The sequence below is a fragment of the Castor canadensis genome, chromosome 14 (genome assembly GCF_047511655.1).
Source record: "Castor canadensis chromosome 14, mCasCan1.hap1v2, whole genome shotgun sequence".
NCBI lineage: Eukaryota > Metazoa > Chordata > Mammalia > Rodentia > Castoridae > Castor > Castor canadensis.
This window is the reverse complement of record NC_133399.1, coordinates 78380844-78402498: the sequence shown is the minus strand read 5'-3', so window position 1 is coordinate 78402498 and position 21655 is coordinate 78380844. Positions and strand designations below refer to the sequence as shown.

The 21655-nt window shown below is 42.5% G+C and overlaps 2 protein-coding genes across 3 annotated transcripts in view; both read right to left on the bottom strand.

Annotated features, from left to right (window-relative positions):
• The window catches only part of Acsl1 (acyl-CoA synthetase long chain family member 1), a 61792-nt gene extending 46791 nt beyond the window's left edge, over nucleotides 1-15001 (bottom strand). For both annotated transcript variants that reach the window (XM_020175786.2, XM_074054862.1), the window contains exon 1: nucleotides 14842-15001. The gene's annotated coding sequence lies outside the window, so the exon portion shown is untranslated. The remainder of the gene's footprint in view (nucleotides 1-14841) is intronic.
• LOC141416281 (uncharacterized) lies at nucleotides 84-15107 on the bottom strand. The gene is made up of 2 exons (XM_074053324.1): nucleotides 14922-15107; nucleotides 84-14886 (listed from the first exon to the last, which is right to left on the bottom strand). The coding sequence occupies exons 1-2, from the start codon at nucleotides 15105-15107 to the stop codon at nucleotides 14254-14256; spliced, it is 819 nt and encodes a 272-aa protein (XP_073909425.1). The 3' UTR covers nucleotides 84-14253.
• Between the last annotated feature and the right edge of the window lie 6548 nt (nucleotides 15108-21655).

The following is a 21655-nucleotide window of genomic DNA, read 5'->3' as shown; positions in this document are numbered from 1 at the left end:
AAGGTGACTCATTCCCTAAGGACCAACAGACAGACAGGGAGACACACACGCAGCTCCTACAATCCTGTAAACTTCTACTTACGTTAGCATTTTGTTTTCTTCTTGTCATTTATAAACCAAGAAACAGGTGATCTGGACATCTGCCTCCCCCTGGAGTTCGTTGCGCTTTCATCAAGCTGAATAATAGCAGTTTGATGGAATGCCTTCCTAGGAATGCAGACCTCAAACAAACCCATATAAGCAGCACCCCTGCCCCAGTAGCAGCAAATTAAGAAATCCTGACAACTTTCCTTAATGCAGCAAGCCAAGCTGGCACAATGTTGCCATTCCTTCCCCACCACCTCCCCTTGTACAATAGGCTATTTACAGAAGGCTGAAAGTGCCCCCTTTGTGCTGCACTAGCTGGGCAGAGTTCAGGCCTCTGGGAACAACAAGAGAACAGCAGCCAGGCCATTTGCTGCTCTTTCAATCTGCCACTTCAAACCCATTGGATTCATGCTCCTTAACCCTGGCTGGCAAACCACCTAAAACTAGATTTGCTTAAGTCATCACCTCCAGAACCAAAAGAGCAGTTGAGCTGTCCCTAGACAGAAGGAGGTACAGAAGCTCCAAAGAGATGTCAGAGTCTCCCAACTAGGAAAGAGGCAGAGGTCACTGTCCAAACCCCATCCCACAGAGGAAGCCTCTAGAGTGTCACTGACCTTGGCCCATCTCACTCTGACATGAGAAGGAAAAAGACCACTTGGGTAACTTTGGATCCTATGCACAAATAAGCAAGTGATTCCACAGCAAATTAATTATTCTCATCCACTGCCTTGAGATTTTTCCTCTCAACTAAATATAATAAATCTTAAACTAATGGATTTTTCATTTTCATTAAAGCAATCCCGTGGATCAGTTCCTATGAAGACTTAAAAAGGAGAAAAAAGCAGAGATGTCCTATTTTTATAAACTTAATTTCACGAAATATTCTAGTCAACTCAATTACTTCTATACTATCCCACTCCCTACCCATCCTTCTTAAAGTCTGCAGAGATACAATAGGACACAAAGCTTTTAAAAGCAAATATGAGGCTACCAGAGTGACTCAAGTGATAGAGCTCCTGCCTAGCAAGTGTGAGGCCCAAGTTCAAATCCCAGTACTCCCAAAAAAAAAAAAAGTATGAAGCTATACTAATTTTTAAACAATAAGATTAGGGCCATCTCACCCAGTCAACTTGGCCACAGGTCACGCTAACATATATGCCTTCCCCCTCAAAAAACATAAATGAACCCTAATATAATGTGTGCAACTTGAAAATATCTGTCTAGTGACATAGATAAAATTCTCAAGTATCTACTTATAGTAGTTTCTGTATTCATTAAATTGCATATATCTTTAAGTCACATGACAAACTAAATTACTTTAGAAATATTGCACTTTAAATTTTTATTTCTTTAATATTTTATTCACATTTTTGAACATGTATCTTCAAACAAGGTTTTGGGCATCTTAAAGGCAACTTTTTTTTGAGGCATCAACAACTTTCTGTGGGATAGCTTCAATTTTTTCTTCAATTTTCTTCCATTTAAATTGAAGTATTTTTTGAAATCACATATGCAGTGATGACTGAAAAGAATTCTTCCATGTCTCAAGAGCATATCTGAATACTAGGACAGTAAGGAATTTTGTCTTATGGATCCACATTCATAACTAAATGTCATCCTCTATTTCTTTTTAACTGACTTTAAGAAGCTTTTTGTAACAATATCCAAAATTTGCTTTTGTGATGTTGAACTCCTAGAAATAATTACCCAGCATTAAATTTTTTTATCTTAGAAAAAGTCAAATTCAGTTACCTTGCCTTGACCTAAGACCAGGATTGGCAGAGATGTTTTCAGGATGAGGTGCCTTCTCTACCTGATGTTTGAAGAAAGTGGCTGACGGTATACCCGACAACATCAGAGTCAGTCTTGGTAGGACTTTATTATGAGAAATGAAAGAGTTTGGGTGAAACCTTCCTCTTATATTGGGGTACAAGAATTATTTCTTATTTAGATGTGTGTACAAGCTGAGAAAAACTTGTAGACCTGTTCCTAAGACTTGGACATAAAATACCTAACACAAATGCACATAAGAAGGGATAAGAACGTAGCACTAAGTGCAAAAGAAATCATGATAGAGAGCACATATTTCCAGGAGCTCTGCATGATAGAGAACAAGTCAAATAGGTCCTCAAAGGATGAGTACAGTCTAAGAAAATGAGCTACGTTTCATGCTGTAACGACAGAGACCAGATGACGAGAAGCAACTTCTCACCCAGCACTAACATTGTTGGAAAGATAATTTGGAACAAATGAAAGTGGATGGGAGCAGAAGGAGGATGTTCAGGAAAGTGAGTTGAGCTGATTAAGAGCCACAGTTTAAGTCTGTTAAGTGCCTGTGTGGTCTTCACGATGGCCGTGGTTTATTGCATGAGCTTGTTATTGCCTTCAATTCAAGGAGCAGGAAACTAGTAGTTAACTGTCCTGCCCCTGCTTCACACAAGGAAGGACTAGTGTGCAGATCTGAGGCAAAGCCTACAGACCTTTACAGGTGAGTACCACGACTCAGGGAGGAGTGGTTCAAATCCAAATAGAGGTGGAAGGTGATGCTGATGATAATAAAAAGCCACAATACGCAGGGCTTCAAAAAGCCAGGATTTGATCCCAAATGCCATCAGTAGATGGAAGATGAAGTGTGGCATATACATGCAATGGGACAGCATTCAGCCTTTCAAAGGAAGAATGTCTGAATAAATGCCACAACACAAATGATACAGGTGAACCCTGGAAACATTATGCTAAGTGAAAAAAGCGAGACAAAAGCACAAACATTGCCTGAGCTCACCAGCAAATTCACAGCAGGATGCAGAATGGGGGTTACCAGTGGCAGGAGGCATGAGAGGTACAGTGTTTCTGTCTGGGATGATGAAAAATTCTGGAGCTAGATATACCAGTTATACAACTTTGTTAATGTTTTTAATGTCATTGTGTAACTGAGCGCTTCACAGTTAAAATGGTAACTTTTATGTTAGAAATATTTTACCACAATAAAAATGTTCAAATCATTTATAAATGAGTCAGGATTTGGAAACTATGTGTATACAAATGGAAGAAGATAGTTATTGGAGGGCTCAGTTTCTGGGCCTGCGAGAACCAACGATGGAACAGTAAAGAAATGGGGAGGTGCTGAAAGCCTTCCTTCCCAAGCAAGAAGGAAAGTTCTGGGGTCACCATGTACTTCCCCAGGCAGCCACTTTGCTGGCTCCCTGCCTCAGCACAGCTATGGGGACAGGTGTCACATATGTACTGCCTCAGTCCTCTCTTTCCTCCTGAACTCACCATCCGTCCTCAAGAAAGTCTTTCCTGTTCTGCATCGCCCTTCTCCTTGTGTCCTTCACTTACAATTCTCTTCCTTGGTCCTGTTCAATGATGTCCAAATCCCAACAAAACTGGCCAGGGCCACTTTCTCTAATTAACTCTTAGAGGATCTCCTTAGTAAGAAGCCATTAGTCCTTCTGTTCAACTCCAGCAACACTTTATTTGTACCCCTTTCGTGGTGCTCAGGAGCTCCTATTTTATGCTTATAGTGAGTGACACTTTGTAACTTCCAGTTGCTTCTCTCCTCCTGCCCTTGGTGCTTAACACAGTGTCTAGACCAAAACAGGTACTTCATGAATATTTACTGAGTCATGAATGACCCTCTCTGAGTCTGACCATTTCCCTACTGCAAATCACTGGTATAGAACAGTAACTCTCTGAAGAGGAAAGGGGCATTCCCCCCAGACTTGCTGTGAGTCATGTTCTAGAAGGCAGTAAACAACATCTCCCTGGTAAATGGGTGCTAGCAAACAATGGTTTAAAGGTTACATAAAAATATTCTCTTGCCAAGTTACCATGATGTTTTATGCTTCTCAAACTGTTTCACCGTTGTATAAAGTCATCCCAAGAACTGTGTCGGCACTAAGAGCAAGGATCCTCTCCTCTTCAGAAGACATTCAGGCACGTAATCAGACATATGACTGCTGATAAGTTCAGCACAAATCAGCACTTTCCAAAGGCAGGGGAAGAGATTCCACTATCACTTTTCTTAGGTAAAACAGAAGGCTTGAGCCCTTCTGGCTAGTGATGACCAGCCAAGTCTGCAGAGTTTTCTCTGACAAAAGAGAGAGTCCTCCAAACCTGAGAAACACACCAGGTTTCTCCTAGCATGGGTTGGTAGAGTCCAATGGGAGGACTCTGGTGAGGAGAATGCTCCCAAAACACCGACAGAGCTGGGTGTGTGGCTCTCTGAGATGTAAGGAATGCAAGCAACTGGGCCTGCCTAACATCTTCCTGAGAAAATAAACAAACACACAAACCACATAGCCCTCTTCCCTACTCTCTACATACAGATGCAATGAAAACCTGTTGTGGAAATCCATGTGGGAAAATGATAATTATAGTTTGACATGTCTGGTGAAGGATGTCCAGGTCACGCAAAAGCCTTTGTGCAAGATGGAAAGGTTAAATGTCAGTGAGATATATTTAAGAGGTAAGTCTCCTTTCAAAAGACATTCCTAAGAGAAGCAAGCTTATTCTATTTGTCTTCAAATACTGATTTAATACTGCTTCATGACTTTTGTGTATATGTCATGACAAGGCAGGGAGGTTTAATGACAGGAGCTAAAGAAGGAAGTGAGTGGGCTTAGACAGAACAGATGGCCTCAGTTAATCAGTGTGGCTTCAGTAGGTGGCAACAAGACCTGTTTGGTGGACTGACCCAACTCTACAGCAATAAGCAAGATAGACTCCTGTAGATTAAGTTTTCCATTCATCAGCTGGATCTAATAGGGCATGTTATTTCATTTTATGTTCAGTTTAGGGAAAGAGTCCAAATTGTTTATAAGACTCCATTTTGAAGAACATGACACCATGTCCTGATATTTAAGGATATTAGGCAAGTAGAATGTGTTATTATAATAGTTAAAGAAGGAAATTCCTTTTGCTACCACAATACAATAAAGATAGAGGGACAGACCCTCTACCTTACAGAGCTGGGATGAACCAGAAAGTAAACCCTAAAGTAAAAAGTCCCACCCAGCCTAACAGGAAAGAGGATCCCATGTCTGGCTTTGGTGACCAGGGTCAGACTCCAACTAGGCAGAAAGGCTTCTCCAGTGAGGACCTTGGGATGGGTCCACTTGTTTGAGAAACTGCACATAAAGAAGGGACCTAAGTCTTAGGGTCCTCTCAGGTGCTTTGTACAAAGCCAATATCTTCCAGTGGTGACTATGGAAATAAACAGAACCATGGAAGAATCCTAGACTCAAATGCAGAAGATCCTGTTCCAGGTGTTAGCCATGCCCCCGATGGGCTACACAATCACAAGGCAATGCTCTGCCTATGTGGGCTTCAGAAGAGCTAAAGAAAGTGTGAAAACAGAGGACAGCTATGCTCCCTTTCATTAGAAGCACCATGGTGGCCTCTCAAAGACTCCCTAAGAGAAGGCCAAAGACACCCAGGTGGACCAAATCAAGAGGATTCCACCTACACCTACAAACTGCAGGTAACTATTACATAGGAAGAAAATAATATTAAAAACCATAAATTCTATGTGATGGGCCTATAGGTATTTATTATTATTTTGTTATTCCTTTTTTCTAATTTTTATTATGGTAAATACACACTATAAAATTTACCATGTTAATCATTAACTATTGTTTTTAAATATTTCTCAAGATAAACAAGCTATGGCTAGGTCAAGTAAATTAATGTCCTTCTGTATTTATTGTATTTCCCACTTGCTCCACAAAGGATTTAGGGTGGCACCCTGTTCTTATTAAAGAATGACAGATGGGCTATAAGCCCCTCCCCAAAAACACATATCTAAGCCCTGTCTGCCCTATGTTATCCCCTGGCTCACCCACTGGCCAGCGATGGGGGCAACTTCCACATAAGTGTCTCTGTGAAAAAGGATCTCATTGAATACACAACCAATACTCTGAAAATTGCAGGGGAATAAAAAACTCCCCTGGCCCTTTGCAAACAGAAGGCCATTACCAGGCTGGGGATGTAGCTCAGTGGTAGAGAGCTTGCCTAACATGTGCCAAGTCCTAAGTTCAATCCCCAGCACCACAAAAAACAAAAAACAGAAGGCCATTACCATGAGGAATTGCACTGGCAATGTTTTCTCCTCTTTCAGCAAGTTCAGGTGATCAGGGAGAACAAACACACCTGCAGGAGTGAAGCCAACCACACCACACAAGGGGAGATAACCCCAGAGGAGGCTTCAGGAGGAAGAAAACTCTATGTACAGACTAGAGGGGAAGGAGGGCCATGCAGAGAGCACAGGCAGAACCAGATCTAAACAGACAGAGACAGATGGAGGCAGAGGGACAATTGCACAGTCAGACCAGACTGGGAGCAAGGAGGTAGCAGGAAGAGGGGCAGGGTTGGGTCAGGGATCTGCAGCTCACAAGGCAGAGGCAGGGAGACTGGTTCTCCCTCCAGGATGCATACTTGTCAACAGGCTATAGAACAGCCGCTAGAGGCTTTCCTTTCGCCCAGGGGTTTTTAGTTTATGAAGCCCTCCCATCCTTGCCTCCATAGTGTAGGAGACTGAGGACAATATACCTAAGTCCTTGTCCTCAAGGAGCACATATGGCCCAGCCACCATCAGAGGTCACAACTATCAAATAGTAGTGACCTGGATAAGAGGACACAAGGTTGGATAAGGTTACTTACACCTCTTAAAATAGATCAAGGTTTCAGAGTGACTACAGACTAGAGAAATGGCTTAGCAGAACAGATATAGGTAGCAGACAGAATACAAAGGCAGATTTCCACCCAGAGAGAAAAGACTAGAGAACTTCCAACTCACAAGGCTGAAGAAGTTCCATTTGAATTTTTACAGATTTTAAAAGGTAACTGCTGTTACTTTAAAAGCAGAAACAAATGAAATCTATAAAAAATTCTCAAGCATCAAGGTTCCTCAGGATTGGATAATCTTTAAAGAACAAGAGCCCTTGATGTCCTTATGGAAGGCCTCAGCAGTACTGGAGGAAGCAACAAGCAAATTAGAGAAAAAGTAAGCCAGGATTTTGCTCATTACATGGGGAAGGATAAGAGAGGTACTGGTGACAGCATGAGACATAAGCTAAAAATTACAGAGCATTCAGATAACCATCGGAAGAGGTGACTGGCCCTGAGGAAGCTAAAAACAAAGATAATCGAACAAGTTGATTATAGAATAATGACCCAGTATTTAAAAGAAAGAAAGAAAGAAAAAAGATTGTCCAGTTTGGCTATTATCTGCTTAAACTAGGTGACACTCATTTTGGGTCTCTACATTCCCTTTTATGTTTTGTTTAAATTTTTATTATGAAAATTTCCTTATCTATTCAGTAGTAGACACAGTATAATAAAACTACCATATACCTATTACCTTGACTTCAGCGTCAAGCATGATTAATGTTTTGATGATATTGTTTCATTGCCCACCTTAAAAAACAATTTCAAGGCAAATCCCAAATGACACTTCCAGGGCCCCAACAACTCTATGATATGACTCCATAGTTTACCAAACTATTCATGGAACAGCAAACTGGCACAGACACTGATCCCGCAAACTGCCCAAAGGTCTGAACAAAGGAAGCCAACTTAAATATTGACTTGAAGCAGCCAATCTAGCAAGATCTCTGGCATGCAACAAAAAGGCCCATCTACTCACTTGGCAAATACTCATTGAGTGCCCACTATGTGCCGCCCAGCTCTAGACTTCGGAAACAGGGTAGGGAACAAAAGAAAAAGTAAAACAAAATGCCCGTCTTACTAAGGCTTCCCTTCCACATTGTCAAATTTGGGAACCAAAAGCAAATCATACTCTAGATTTTACCAACTCTCCTGATGCCAGACACCCATGCTGACATGGATCACAAGCTAGTTTCAGAGAACAGTTTCAGTTTCCATTCCCCTCTGACAAGTTGAGTAATCTTCTTTTTAAAAACAGCATTCAGAAGACTCTTACCATAGTGGTGGGAGGGAAGCAGGGAACTTTCTGATTCCCCAAACTTATGATAACACATCCCAGTCAGTAACAAACAAAGGCATCTCTAATAGGTAAATGTTTTCATTAATAAACTCCATACATGTATAATCCACAAATACTTTCTAACCTTAAAACACAAATATGAATTCAAAGGAAGGCAAAAAAAATCTCAAAGTGTTCTAATATCTCCATCTTGTACCCTAATACATGTTCTAACTGCTTTCCAACCCAGGGTCAACATACCTCATTTGGAGACTGCCCCTCAGTTCCTGAGTACTATGGGCAGGGTCATTGGCTGCCGACCTGGCTAGAGTCACCATCAGTTTCCTCTAATGGGCAACAACAAATAAAGCCACTAGCCAAAGTACCCTGCAAAGCTTGTCATACCTCTGAGGCAGCATCACAGAGCCTGCCAGAGCCTGCTAAAAGAGACTAACATCCAGGAGAGAGACATCCAGGAGAGGATTCAACATCACCAGCTGGTGCAAAGCGGCATGCTAGTGAGGGCAGAGCACTGCAAGTGACTGTCACTAGCCATAGGTGGGAAGCTAAATGGACTGGGTTGGCTGCTCTGGAGAAGGAGAGTAAAGGCTGCAAGGCCGTCCCAGGCTCAGAGGCTGGGTGCCTCTGAGATCTGTTCTGAGAACTCCACAGTTTCAGTCCCCAGCCCAAGGACCAAGGATCCTCACCTTGCCTGACCTCCAGAGAGGTCTTGGCATCCCCAGACTTATCTCTGACTCATGTCAGGAGAGAACAACAGAGGCTGGCACTGCCTTCAGAGGCCCATTTATGACTCTGGGCTGCTCAGTCACACTCTCTGGACTCTGGTTCAGTCCTCCGTGAGGTACTTGGTTGGACTGCTTAACAGACCAGGAGACAGCCAACTCCATTTGCTGGAGCACCTCAGATGTTTGCCTGAGGCACGATGTGGGTAACTGTCCTACAGGAGAAATAAAGAGCCATTTGACCATTTTATGTCTGGCACAGAAACAAGGTACAGTTGTAAAGTAGGGATACCAGGTAAATGATGACTATTGTACAGTTATGTAAGATTATCTAGAATTTGACACTAATCTCCCTCCCACATCCTGCAAAGCCCAGAGCCACTTGCTTCTCCTCATAACTGAAACCCCACAGGCAGAAATCCCTGAGATGCATTACTAAACACAAGTTCACTCCAGCAAAGCCCAGGCTTGACTCTAGACATTTTTTTAATGCCTTGATCTCATCTATCAGATCTAGCCTTGCAAAATAAACAAATCTGGGATATTACAATACATGTTATTTTCAGGAACTCTTTCTATAGGGCATGTGACCATCTGAATGTCTCCTAGTTTCAATCAATCATTACTTAATTGGAAGAGTTTACTAGGCAGAAGGCACTGTGTTCAATGCTGGGGAAACAGCAGTTGGAGCCAGGCTGTGGAAGCCCCTCAACAGACAAGCTAAAATAAGATTCAAGGCCTTCTGGAGGAGAGCTCAGTTGTTTCTGCTCAGGAGAGATTTGATCAGAGCTCTGCTTCAGAAAAAATACTTACCCACTCTTTCCCAACTACCCCCCCCCCCATTTTGACTAAGGGCCTTCACTGTCTAAATCAGAGGTGATAGACTCTGGACTAGGTTGGTAAAATGGAGAATGAAAGGACAAAACAGTTGTGTGTTCAGGAATGTTGTACAGAGAATACGTTAGAATGAGCAGAACCTGTTGACCAAGTAGATTTTAGGATGTAAGTCAAGGGCAATACTGAGGGCCCGCCATTCCTCGAACAGGCATAGAGCCCAAGAATAAACTCTGTGTGTGTGTGTGTGTGTGTGTGTGTGTAACAGGCATAGGGCCCAAGAACAAACTGTGTGTGTGTGTGTACGCGTGTGTGTGATGGCCAGAGGGCAGAGCAGGCTGTGTAACCTTAGCTAAGTCACCCTCTCTCCCTGCACCACACTTTTCCATTCATGAGATGAAGGAGCTGGGCTATTTCAGAATTCGCGGTTGTTCTGAAAAGCCTCTGAGGGGATGAGGGAGACGGAAGAAGTGACTGTGATCTGGGATTCCACTCACACTACCCTCCCCACTTCATCCACAGCAGCTCTGCTTTTATGTATTCCTTATCTTTCAGTTCTGCCTAAAATTTCGCTGGGAAAAGGTTGCCCAAAACCACAGAATGATACTATCATGACTTCAGACCCTTAATATTCAGTTCTATTCTCTTCTCTATTACAAGTTTCTACATGATCTAGAACATGCCAAGAGGGCTAAAATTGCGCTCCCCCCGCCAGCCACCCAGAATCCCAAGAGAAAGCAAACACATGTGCCCAGATGAGGTCAATCTCCTATGCGAGTGTGCTTTGCTCCATCATCTACACTAAGCCTGGGCCCCTGTTCCAACCTGTGCTCTCTTTCTCCTGCACACCTGATGCATTAATCATGTATCCCGACTACTCTCCAGGCTTCCAAGACCAAGTTCCAGGGCAGGCAAAACCTTTTACTTTATAATTTTCTATAAAATCATGGCTATGTAGCACTAAACTAAGCTAGATCAGAATTTGCCATCTGTTCAGTACTCTGGTGGTACAAAGGGAAAATTCATGGCAGAGTGTAAATGAGACAAGGAAAAAAATCAAGAAGCAATGACATGGAAAAAGGAGACACACCTCTCTCCTATCATGCCACCAGCTGGATAACCTGGAACTTTGCAGGTCCTCCTGATTTAAGAACCTTTCTAGCTCCAGAGGGGCAAAAGAGTCAAGCAATTAGGAATACTGGCCCTGAAGCTAGACAGACAAGGTTCAAATTCTGGGAAGGACAACTTAATCTCTAAATTTTGCAAAGTATGATAAGAGTAGCACCTGCCTTACAGGATTGCTGCAGGGACTAATGAGTTAATATATGTGACATACCAAGAACAGTGCCTTGACCTATTAGCTGCTATGGCTACCTCTCCAGTCCCTAAACTTGGCCCTGTTTAGGCTACAGCCTTCACTTTGGTGGCTACCACAGTCCTGCTTCATGACCAACAGCTGAGCCTTGGGGGAAAAAATAATTCCTCCTGCAATTTTCTCTGGACTCTGCTTAATCAATGATTCAGGGTATTTTGACCTTATGGATATGGACATTTCTCCCACAATGGACCTGAGTATAAAGTGCCAATTTCTATAGCAGCCAAAACTGTGCAAACAGATACATAATGAATTTATCATAAGTTCCACTGAGAATGAGGAAATGGTCTAAAAGGCAATCCATAGTTCTTTCTCTGATGCTTTAACTTCTTTTCATTTCTCTTTCCAAACCATGAAATCCTATTTCAATGGCTTTTCACTGGAATACATGAATCCAAAAGTTCATTAAGACCTATTCATCAATAAAAATAATTTTCAAATAATTGCAAAGGTCAAGTTTTAAAGGAGAACATGCCTTGATTAAAAGTATATATTTGGATATACATAAGAAAGCTTGGTAAACAGCTTTTCCTAAATTATCCAACAAGAAGAGAGAAGATACTAAAGCATACCCCACAAAAGTATATTATGTATTTATCTTCAAAACTCACTCAAAGAAATATGTAACAACATGAAAAAGAAGCTCACAAGGTAACTCAGGTTATTAAAATTAAACTGTCAAAATTTTTACCCTCAATTAACAATGTGTGCTTTAAAATTCTTTTTCAATTTGTTTAGGAAAAAGAAAGGCTGGGGAAAAAAATCCACCAGAATGTTGTAATAGTATTTCATCTCTGGAAGACCTTCATTTTTTTATATTTCCCAAATTTCCTATAGTAAGCATATATTACTTTTACAGTATGGAAAATAAATCCAGCCTCTGGGGCAAATGGTTTTGATCTAGATATTTAGATAGCTTCAAACTATATTTAAAACTTGAAGACCAACAAATAATTTATGAAGAGAATGAGTCCAGCCCCTATGTGGAAGCACCAGTTTTGAAATCTTAGGAGACAGTAAATGTATTCTTCTGAGGCAGGCCCCACCTGGGAGCAGAGTCCTTGCCCACCTCCAAAAGTGACATCATCGCTCCTAGCCAGTCACACATCAAGGAAGGAGCCATCTTATTTCATGCCCCATGTTGATCCCTCAAAGGTTGCCTCCAACACAGTCAAGAACTTGTAGATGTCAGGATATAGAGTGGAAAATTAACATAACTCATTATGTAACAGCTTTCTCTTATTGATATTGTGTATCACCTGAATATACTTATGAGTATATACTTATAAGTATATAACTATACTTATGAGTTGACATTCAGCATTTTATGAAGCTGAGATCTCAGAGTTGCTGTCACAAACACTGGTTAAAACTGCCTTTACCTTCTGCCTTATCAAGTTCAGCTACTACTTTAGGGCTTGTGTTTCTTTAAAGTTCTCAGAAGTCCCTCAAAGTACTAACATGTTGAATGAAACTCAGTCAACTACCGGCAGCTTCCTATCAGCTTTGTGCACTGAGAATGATTCTCCAGGCATTGGTATCAAAGATACTTTTGTGACCCCAAAGTGTTTGTCTGAATGCCAAGTTGGACTGATGACCTTCAATAAAAACTGGCACCTTAATCTACCTCAGTCAGACAGTAAGGCTTAAAGAGGCTTTAGGACACCAACAGCTTTGAGCTACCTTAAAGGAAATTCTATTTGTTAGCACAGGATCCTTGCACGTTGCATCATCTACACAAGGCGGTCCATAAAACATTACAATAGATTCTAACTTAACAGAATTCAGTTATGAGACAATAAATGCAAAGGAACAATGGACATCTGTTTTAAATGGCAAATTTGCACAATAACTTCAACTGACCTTAAAAACTAAATGATATCCTAAAAATGCCCAGAAATTACTAGTAGTCCTACAGTCTAGCTCCTTCCAGAAAAGCAAAACTGACAGGGAGAAAGGAGAAATCTCCACCTGAAAATGACAAAACCTGCTCTTTTCCTAAGTCCCTCCCCTAAACACACATCTATATTCCACAAGACAGTCACATCAAAACTAAAGATGGCATAAGACCTAGACACTAAGCACAACACTGTGGCATGTTGGTACACTTGCAGTTATCCCAAACTTAACTCTGAAGCAAATCCATAACTAAAACTCTATCTGCACAGTATAAATAGCTATCCTGCCCCTACCTGCATTTGCACATATCACTTCTTAAATGTTAAAATTTTTAAAATCCAGAGATTTTTTTTGTTTTACTCAGGCTACCTACAATAATAACACAAATACTGTCAAAATATAAAAACAGACACAGGAAGGAAATATGTCAAAATGCTTATAACTGTGATGGAAGGGTGATGTTTAAAGTCTTGTTTACAGTAAATTCAGAAAACAGGTCTTAAATGCCTATATTATTTTAAGATAGGCACAGAGGTGTAAGGTGTGCTGCTTTGAAAAAGTTGCCTTTTCCAGTCATAAAATTTTAGCTTATGAAACATTTTAGTGTACTGCAGTCTTTTCACAAAAGAGTCAGTCTAAGGCTAGGAAGGGATTTTTCCAGTTGAGCCAGAACGAGAAAGACCTGGTCCTGTTTGTTTTCCACTATCACACTTCACCGTCTGGCTCCAAGCTGACAGGTTTAAAAGGAACCTTCTCAAGACCTCTCACTAAAAACCATTAACTCAAACTTGAAGTTTTGTGGGGGTAAAACCCCTGCCTTATTCACCTGAAAAAGAATCAGAATCAACCAGAAGTTTTTTTGTTTTTTGTGTGTATAGCCACTAATTATTTTCATTGGGATACTTATGGTTGAGTCTGTGAAATATGTACCAGAAACTGCTCAATTTAACCAGTTTTTCTCATGCTAATCAAAGGTTAATAACTAAAAGGAACGATACTGAAGGTACTCTGCATACTCATGAACCAAGAAACAGCTTAAGAGTCTTAACCAGGTCACATGAGAGGCACTTTTGTAGTGGTCATTCTTAATTAGGCTCCATAACCTTGAATTTGGGTGGAGTGGGGAGAGGTTTGAACGCCCTGACAGACACCCTGATTAGCTGGAGCCTCTGTCTTTAGATTTTAATCCACGTGTTCAAGTCATCTGCCACCACTCGCTGTCTACGCTGCAAGGTGACAGATATCATCTTTGATTCCCAATTTAAAAAAGAGAGAGAAAAAAAAAAAAAGCCAGTGCGCCTTAAATCAATGATCCATTACGGCTGTGTGCAGCGGCTGTGGGCGCTCCTCTGGAGACACCGCGAGAATTTCTACATATGGCAACCGGCTTTTGGTGCTGCGTCTGACCCTCCTGCGAGTGCCCCACCATCTCGGGAACAGTCGGGCTCCACGCGCGGTCGGGGCGCCCCAAAGACCCTGCGGTGGGACAGGAGGGATGCCCGCGGCCAGGAGGCCACGGTCCCCAGTCCCGCAGGACCATATCCTCGCACCTGATCACAGGCTCGGGCTGCCGGGCTGGGCTGGGCAGGTCCCGGCAGCCACGCCACAAGGGGCCGGTCCCGCGGCGCGCGTCCCCCGAGCTCCGCCGTGCACCAGCCCCGCGCCCGCGCCCGCGCCGCCCGCGGGGAGCAGAGGACCGGCGACCCCGGCTCCCGCACAGGAAGCGGCGGCGGCCTGGAAGCCTCCGGCTGCCGAGGGAAGCGAGGCCGCACAGCAGAGGCCGGAAAAGCGCAACGAAGCCGGGAGCCGCGGGGCGGGTCTCGGGTCTGCGCGCGCTGCCGCCTCCGACGCTCGGTTCGGCTCGGCCCGGCCCGGCCCGGCTCGGGTAACCTCAGCCCCGCGCCTCCGCCGAGCCCCGGGCACCACGGCGGGAACAGACGTGGCACGGACGCACTCACCTCCTCCGCCGCCCGGGCCGCTCCGCAGGCGGCTGTCACTGCAGTCTACTGCCCCACGCTAGGTCCGGATGCTATTTAACCAGTCGGGGCCACAAGTGCCCTCTGGCTGCGCCCCTGTCGTTGCAGGCAGCGGCAGAGCCTGGCTGCGGGCAGCGCGCGTGCCGAGCCCGCCCCGCCCAGCTCCGTCTCGCAGCCCCGCCCCGTCTCGCAGGCTCCGCCCCTTCAGGCCCCGCCTCGCCGCGCGGCTCCCCCTTCCCCCACCCCATCCCGGTCCAGGCGCGCGCGTGGCTGGTGAGTGGAGAGGCTGCAAGCAAACTCAGAGTCTCCCGAGCTGCCTTCAGGTTTCACAACGACTGCGAGCAAGGGCAAAGGGTAAACTGCAGTGCCTCAACCCCGAAGCCACGCGAACCCTAGAAATGCGGTGCCTTGGGAGGCAGCAGGCGCCCTTTCACCTCTTGCATCCTTAAGCGGCTGCCCCATTGACTTCTTGGCGGGGGCTTGTGCTGTGAGGGGCTGTGATGGCCAAAGGTTTCCCTTTCCGTTGTTCTTTGGCACGGAAATGTGCGACCCCTTTTAACCTGATTTCATCACGGTCTCCACACTGGGTTTCGCCACATCTTTGGCTAGGAGGACTCCTTTGGACTTCCGCAGTGTCCTGGACATGAAGCAACAGCGGACAATTCAGGCCCAGGGATAGTTAGAGCAGAAAGCAGACCAGACATTGCTCAAGGGCAGTGTTCACCTGCCAAGTTCTTAGGGCCTGTCTGTACTGCTGAGCCTTGGCTCTGTGGTTTTGAGGGATTCCATGGGATGACATTTGGGGGATTTTGGGAGATGATGCAGCTATTTCCAGGTTCACATTCTAAATGTTACATTTCCTCTAAAATATAAGGCCTACCAATATCCACAACCCAGGACTAGGTGGAGGGCTGTTGTCTAATACTGCTTTGAATTTAAGGAATGGGAAGAATTACTGTTGTAATAAATTCCTCTGATAATCAGAGATTATTTATTGGGTGCTTGATACCTGACACTGCAAGTAAGCACTTCAAATGCATAAACCTATTTAATCCTCATCGTAACCCTTTGAGGTGGTGCTGCCATTATTCCCCTTCTACAGAAGACAAAACTGAGGCACAGAGATTAAATGCTAGTGAGGACAAGACCACACTTGGAAATCAAGATAATGTGCTTCCCGAGCACTCGCACAAGCACCTTGGGAATTATGTTGAGGCCTAAACTCTAGTCAAACCACATGTGTTCCCTCCAGTCTCAAGCATGCTCAACTTGACTCCAAAAAGTAATGATTTACAGACTTTTCCTGGGTGTCTGTGGCTTGTCCAGAGCACCTGATGATGGCTACTGTATGTTTCCTCCCACAGTGCACTGGGGTCCACAAAAGCAAAATACCTACAGACAGCCTCTATAACAGCTGGGTCTTCTAGGTCCTCTTCCCCCTCCAAGATATTCCCCCCACAACCTGGGTGTCTTTTCTTGGGGTGTAACTTGTAATGCAGATGATTTACAACTCTACAGTGGGAAACACACAAAGGGGAATCAACTCTGATTCCTACTGTCTCTGGCAGAAGCTACTATGTGACATTAGAAGCAGATTCAGTCCATAGAATCTGAGATGTCCTCCTCTGGAAATAAGGGAGTTGGACTAAATCATCTCCCAGGTCTCTTTCAACACTAACACAAAAAAACAAAACAAACAACAGTTAATACTTTCCTGGTCATTTCAAAAAGTTTCACAATATCTGGGGTTATCCTATGGCCATCAGATAAAGCCTTTGATGAGAGGCAGCACTGCATAGTGGTCAAAAACACAAGCTTTAGGGTTGGGCAAATCTTCATGAAGCCCCGTTTCATCCTCTAAAATAGGAATAGGAATGCTAATACCTACTGAAGAACCATGTCCTACAGATTAACAACTGAAGCTTTTGCCTTCCTCTTTAAACGAAAGTTCAGACTCCATAGTTCAGAGTTCCATTTTGTGATTTAGGGAGAGGTCAGAAACCAGTCAACCCTCTTTTCTAATTTCTTTTCCCCAGACATCTCTCTAGCCAATTTCACAGACAAAAATTGGATGTCGGGGGGGAGGGGGAGAAATGACCCAAACATTATATGCACGTATAAATAAAAGAAAAAAAAATTGCATGTTGTAGTGGAGCAAATCTCTTGCTAGACATTGAGTTTCTTTTCAGTTGCTCTAGCTTCTGTTACATTTTTGCCCTGATTTAAGTGTTGTGGCTAATTCTGGCTGGATTCTGCATCCATATAAAACTAATTAATCATTCTTCTAGAGAAGCTAAAAAGAGTTTAAGTCCTTAGGGGATCATTCAGATTGGCAGGTTGACAATGGCCTTGTCTCAAAAGTTTCCATTATGATTGTCAACTGTTAAGTTGTGATTATCTCCACATTTGTTGCTTTTGAGATGCACACCTGTACTATGGCCACATCGATTAATACGCTTTTCATTCCAGACCTTCGTAATTGGATGCACTAGCAAGCTTTGGCACCAGTACCTGAGTGTCAGATGCCATTTTTTTGAGGGTACATCTATATTTTCTGACCCCATGAAACTGTAAGTGCCTGGAGGGTAGGCCCTCTATCTGAGGAATTTTCATAGACCACTCTTCCCCTGTAAGTCCTAGGACAGTATTTACACATAGTAGATACTCATTTGTTTAATTAGGCATTTTTCTAACTATTCACATGGGATCAATGACAAAGGCTGGGTTTAGATTTTGTGGAGCCTAAAATTTACACAGTTTTGAAAGTTTTTTAAGAAAATTACAAAGTTGGATATAAAAATGAATGTTTCTTTTGAATGACAGAGATCACAGTAAAATACAAATTTAAAAAGTTTGAGCTACTTGGGCCTTCATCAATAGGGAAAAAAAAAATGTTGCCAGTTATAATTGCACCATAGATTTCAGAAAATCCAGGAAAACAACCTAAAATTTCTAAAATTCTTTTTTCTTGGCTCTATAATAAATCCCCCCATGTTTTAGAGTGCACACTTATTGCTAATTCATATGAGATTTTTAACAAACCTTACTTTTTAGAACTGTTTTCAAATTTACAGAATTACATAGTTGTCATTAAGCCCTCTTCCAATTTCCACTATGGTTAACTTGTTGCATTAGTATGGTACATTTGTTGCAACTAGTGTGCTAGTATCGATACATTGTTATAACTAAAATCAATCCATCCTTCAGATTTCTTAATTTTAATTTATGTCCTTTTTCTATCCCAGGATCACAGATAGGACATGACATTGCATTTAGTCGTCATGTCCCCTCAGGGTCCTCTTGGCAGTGGCAGTCTTTCTGATAATCCTTGTTCTTCAGAACTTTGACAATTTTGAAGAATACTGGTCAGGTATTTTGTAAAATATCTTTCTGTTGAACCTTGCCTAATGTTTTCTCATGATCAGAAGGCCACCAATGACCTTTTTTAAAAAAAAAAAAATTGTGATGCTGGGAATTGAACCCGGGTCCTCTTACCAAGGACTCTACCATGGAGCTACATTTCTATTCTTATATGACATGTTTATAACATACTTTTCTATAGAGAATAGAAAGAAAAGTCAGTCTTTTCCTCTACATGATTGATGGAATGTTTAAGTTGAGAGGTTTGATTAGATGTTGCTGGGAACCAAATCCATTGCTTTCCATTTTAAATGAGGGCCAATTGGAAGAATTTTCAGTGGTATACTTTTGGGCTATATAAATTTCACTCCCCCATTTCTCTTCCTCTGACCACAAACTTCCAGATGCCTTATGACGGACATGGAGATATGACCTATGCCCTTTAACCTTCTGACAGGATGCTAGAGTTGGCAGAGAGGGTGAAGTCCTGAAGGCATTCCTGTTAGTGCAAATTTCACAAACATAGCTCCCCTAACCCAAGAAGCATATGTGCAACACAAGTTCTCCTTAGCTGCATCCCAAAAATGGCCTCAGCCACTTCAGTACCACCAAAATCAGGGTGGTAACAGAAGAGACTTGTAGACAGTGATGCAGGTTTTAACTGATAGCAGCTAAATGTCCTTAGCGAAGTTTGCAGAAATACTGAACTATGTGAACATGTTGCTCAGGCCCCTCCCTAAGACTCACGAGGGACTTCTGTCAGTGACCCTGAAAATTAAACTGTGTTAGTGTCACAGTGAATGTACTCCAGAAAGCAAATCTTTTTGCACCATTATTGTAGCACTGTTTGGATTTGCTAGTACAACTCTCTTGGGCTGCTAGCAGGAAGGAAGAAGGGTCTTTTCCACCACACCAACTGTATCTTCAGTAGCTCTAATAAGCCACAGTCCTCCCTCCACCAACATTTCTTTTAGTTTTAAATGCACTTCACCCACAGGTTTCATGCACTTTCTGAGGGAGAGCTAGTCTGCAGCTGCCTAGGCAGTAATTTTTCTGGGTTTCTCCCTCCTGCTTCTGGCTCAGAATCCACCAGCTCTCCTAACCTCTCTGCTCAGATACCCTCCTAGCATTGGAGTTCTGCTCCAATGCTTGCTGTTAATGAGGTCAGGGTTTCCGGACCTCACCCTTGTATCCCTACAGCACTCTAGTTCCTGTTTCTTGGGGTGATTTAAAGATTTTATTTAGTCAATGTCAAAAAGAGATTATAAGTACTCCATCTTCCTGGGTATGCGACTCCTAGGACTTCAGGTTGTCTTACAACTGAAATCTCAATGTTCTCAGTATGAAAAACTGAAATCAGATATCTATGTAAGGCAAATACTATTTCACCTCATAAACCCCAAAAAGCAAAAGGATAAAGCTGGCCATATATTGCCTTTCTGACATCCCCTTGGGAATTGGCAAGGAAATGTGAAGACCATTTAAGTGTGTGTTAAACAACTACAGAATATCAAATAAAAAGTTTGGCCAAAACCAACAACAATGAAATAAGTATTCCACCTTTCCAACTCATCTGGCTTCTCATTCTCTCATGGTACAATTCAAACTCTTTCCAAGATCTTCTATGGACCTTTTGATTAAAGGGTTTTTTGTTTGGTTGGTTGGTTTTTGGTACTGGGATTTGAACTCTGGGCCTCATACTTGCTAGGCAGTTCCCACCAGCCTATGGGACCCTTTGAAACCTAACAACCAGCTTGTCGGTCATTCCCTTTCCCAGCAAGATGAAGCCAACTGCAGGGTCTGGCATTAGATTGGATGGATTCAAATTCCATTGCTTAGCAGTCACAGACTTAAGGCGAATAATTCTCAAATCCCTAGCTTTCTTAATCTGCCAAGTGAGTATACAATACATTATATCAAGTTGAAAATCACAATCTCTTGTAAGATGCACCATTATCTTATGTATCCCTGAAAAAGAAAAGAAAAAGCTGTTCATTTTAATTGTAAGACATCATCAGTCATAAGACACCCCCTCTATCAAATAGCTTTTGTCTTGTACAAATCACTCCAAAACTTAGTGGCTTAACACAGTGGTCGTTTATTAACTCATCATTCTGTGCATTGACTCTTGGTTGAGGTTCAGCTAGGTGGTTCCTCTGTTGGGCTCTGCTGGGCTCTCTCCTGCAGATACTATCAGCTGATGGCTCATCTGGGGCCAGATGTTCTGGGATGATGTCACTTATATGTTTAATGGTTGGTGGATATTTGCTGATCCCAGTTCTCCACACAATCACTCCAGCTAGTTAAAGCATGTTCAAATGGTGGTCTCAGGGCTCAATGTACAATATGCAATTGCTTTTCAAATCTCCACTTGTATCATGTTTGCTGTATACTCATTGGCCAAACAAGTTAAATATCAGTATAGAAAAGACAACCAAGCATATGGACACCAGGAAGAATTATGGTAGCTACTTTGCAAACAATCAACCTGTGATTCCACAGATATTAAAGCATGAAAAAATATGTATCCAAGAATACACAGACTATATTAATAGTACTTACTTCGAAGGCTTGCTCTGTGAGATGTCTGTGAAGTACTTAGTATAGTGCAGGACTTCATGTATTTACTTAAAAACATTTATTAGCATTTACTATGTGCTAGCCACAGTGGTAGGTGCTGGTGTACACAGGTGTGTGTGAGACACTTGGCTTTGACCATGAAAAGTTTACAGAGCTGAATACAATGTAGGGTCTCAGAGAGGTCACAGTATGGTGAGCTAGTGCCTATCCAATCCTAAATTGCAATTTTCACCAAAGCTTTTACCACAAAACATTATACCCAATTAACTCACTGAAAAGATGTGGTCTTATGATTTTTTTGGTGTGGTTTGAAACAAGCATTTATTTTCCAGTTCTATAGTCTAAAAGTCCAAAATCAGTTTCACTAAGCCTCAAACAATATGTCATTAGTATTGCACAGCTTCCAGAGATATAAGGGGCAAAACCATTCCTGTCTTTTCCAGCTTCCTGTGGCTGTGGCATTTCTTGGCTTATGGCTACATTACTTCAATCTGTGATCACATTGGCTTTTCTGTGTCAAACCTCTTTTTTGCCTGTCACATGTAAGTACAGTTTTGAAAACATGTAGGACCATCTTGGTAATATTGTACTCATGTCAAGATCTTTCACTTAATCCCATTTGTGAAGACCCTTTTTCCCTATCAGTTGACAGCTATAGGCCTCAGGGATTAGGACCTGATATCATTGGAAGCCATTCTTCAGCCTAATAGAATGTGACATTATTAATCTGAGAAAGGGTATTAGAAAACTTCCATAGTAATCATGTCACTTAATAGGGAAATATTAGAAGTTTTTCTTTTGAGGTCAGGAAAAAGGAAATGATGTTTAGAGTTACTACTTCTGTTCAACTCTGTTT

Bases quoted from the DNA above. Each gene is read 5' to 3' on its own strand.
- LOC141416281 (XM_074053324.1), bottom strand. From the start codon at position 15,107: ATGGGGTGGGGGAAGGGGGAGCCGCGCGGCGAGGCGGGGCCTGAAGGG. The intron at 14,887-14,921 runs GTTAAATAGCAT...GTGGGGCAGTAG, and splicing joins GGCACTTGTGGCCCCGACTG to ACTGCAGTGACAGCCGCCTG.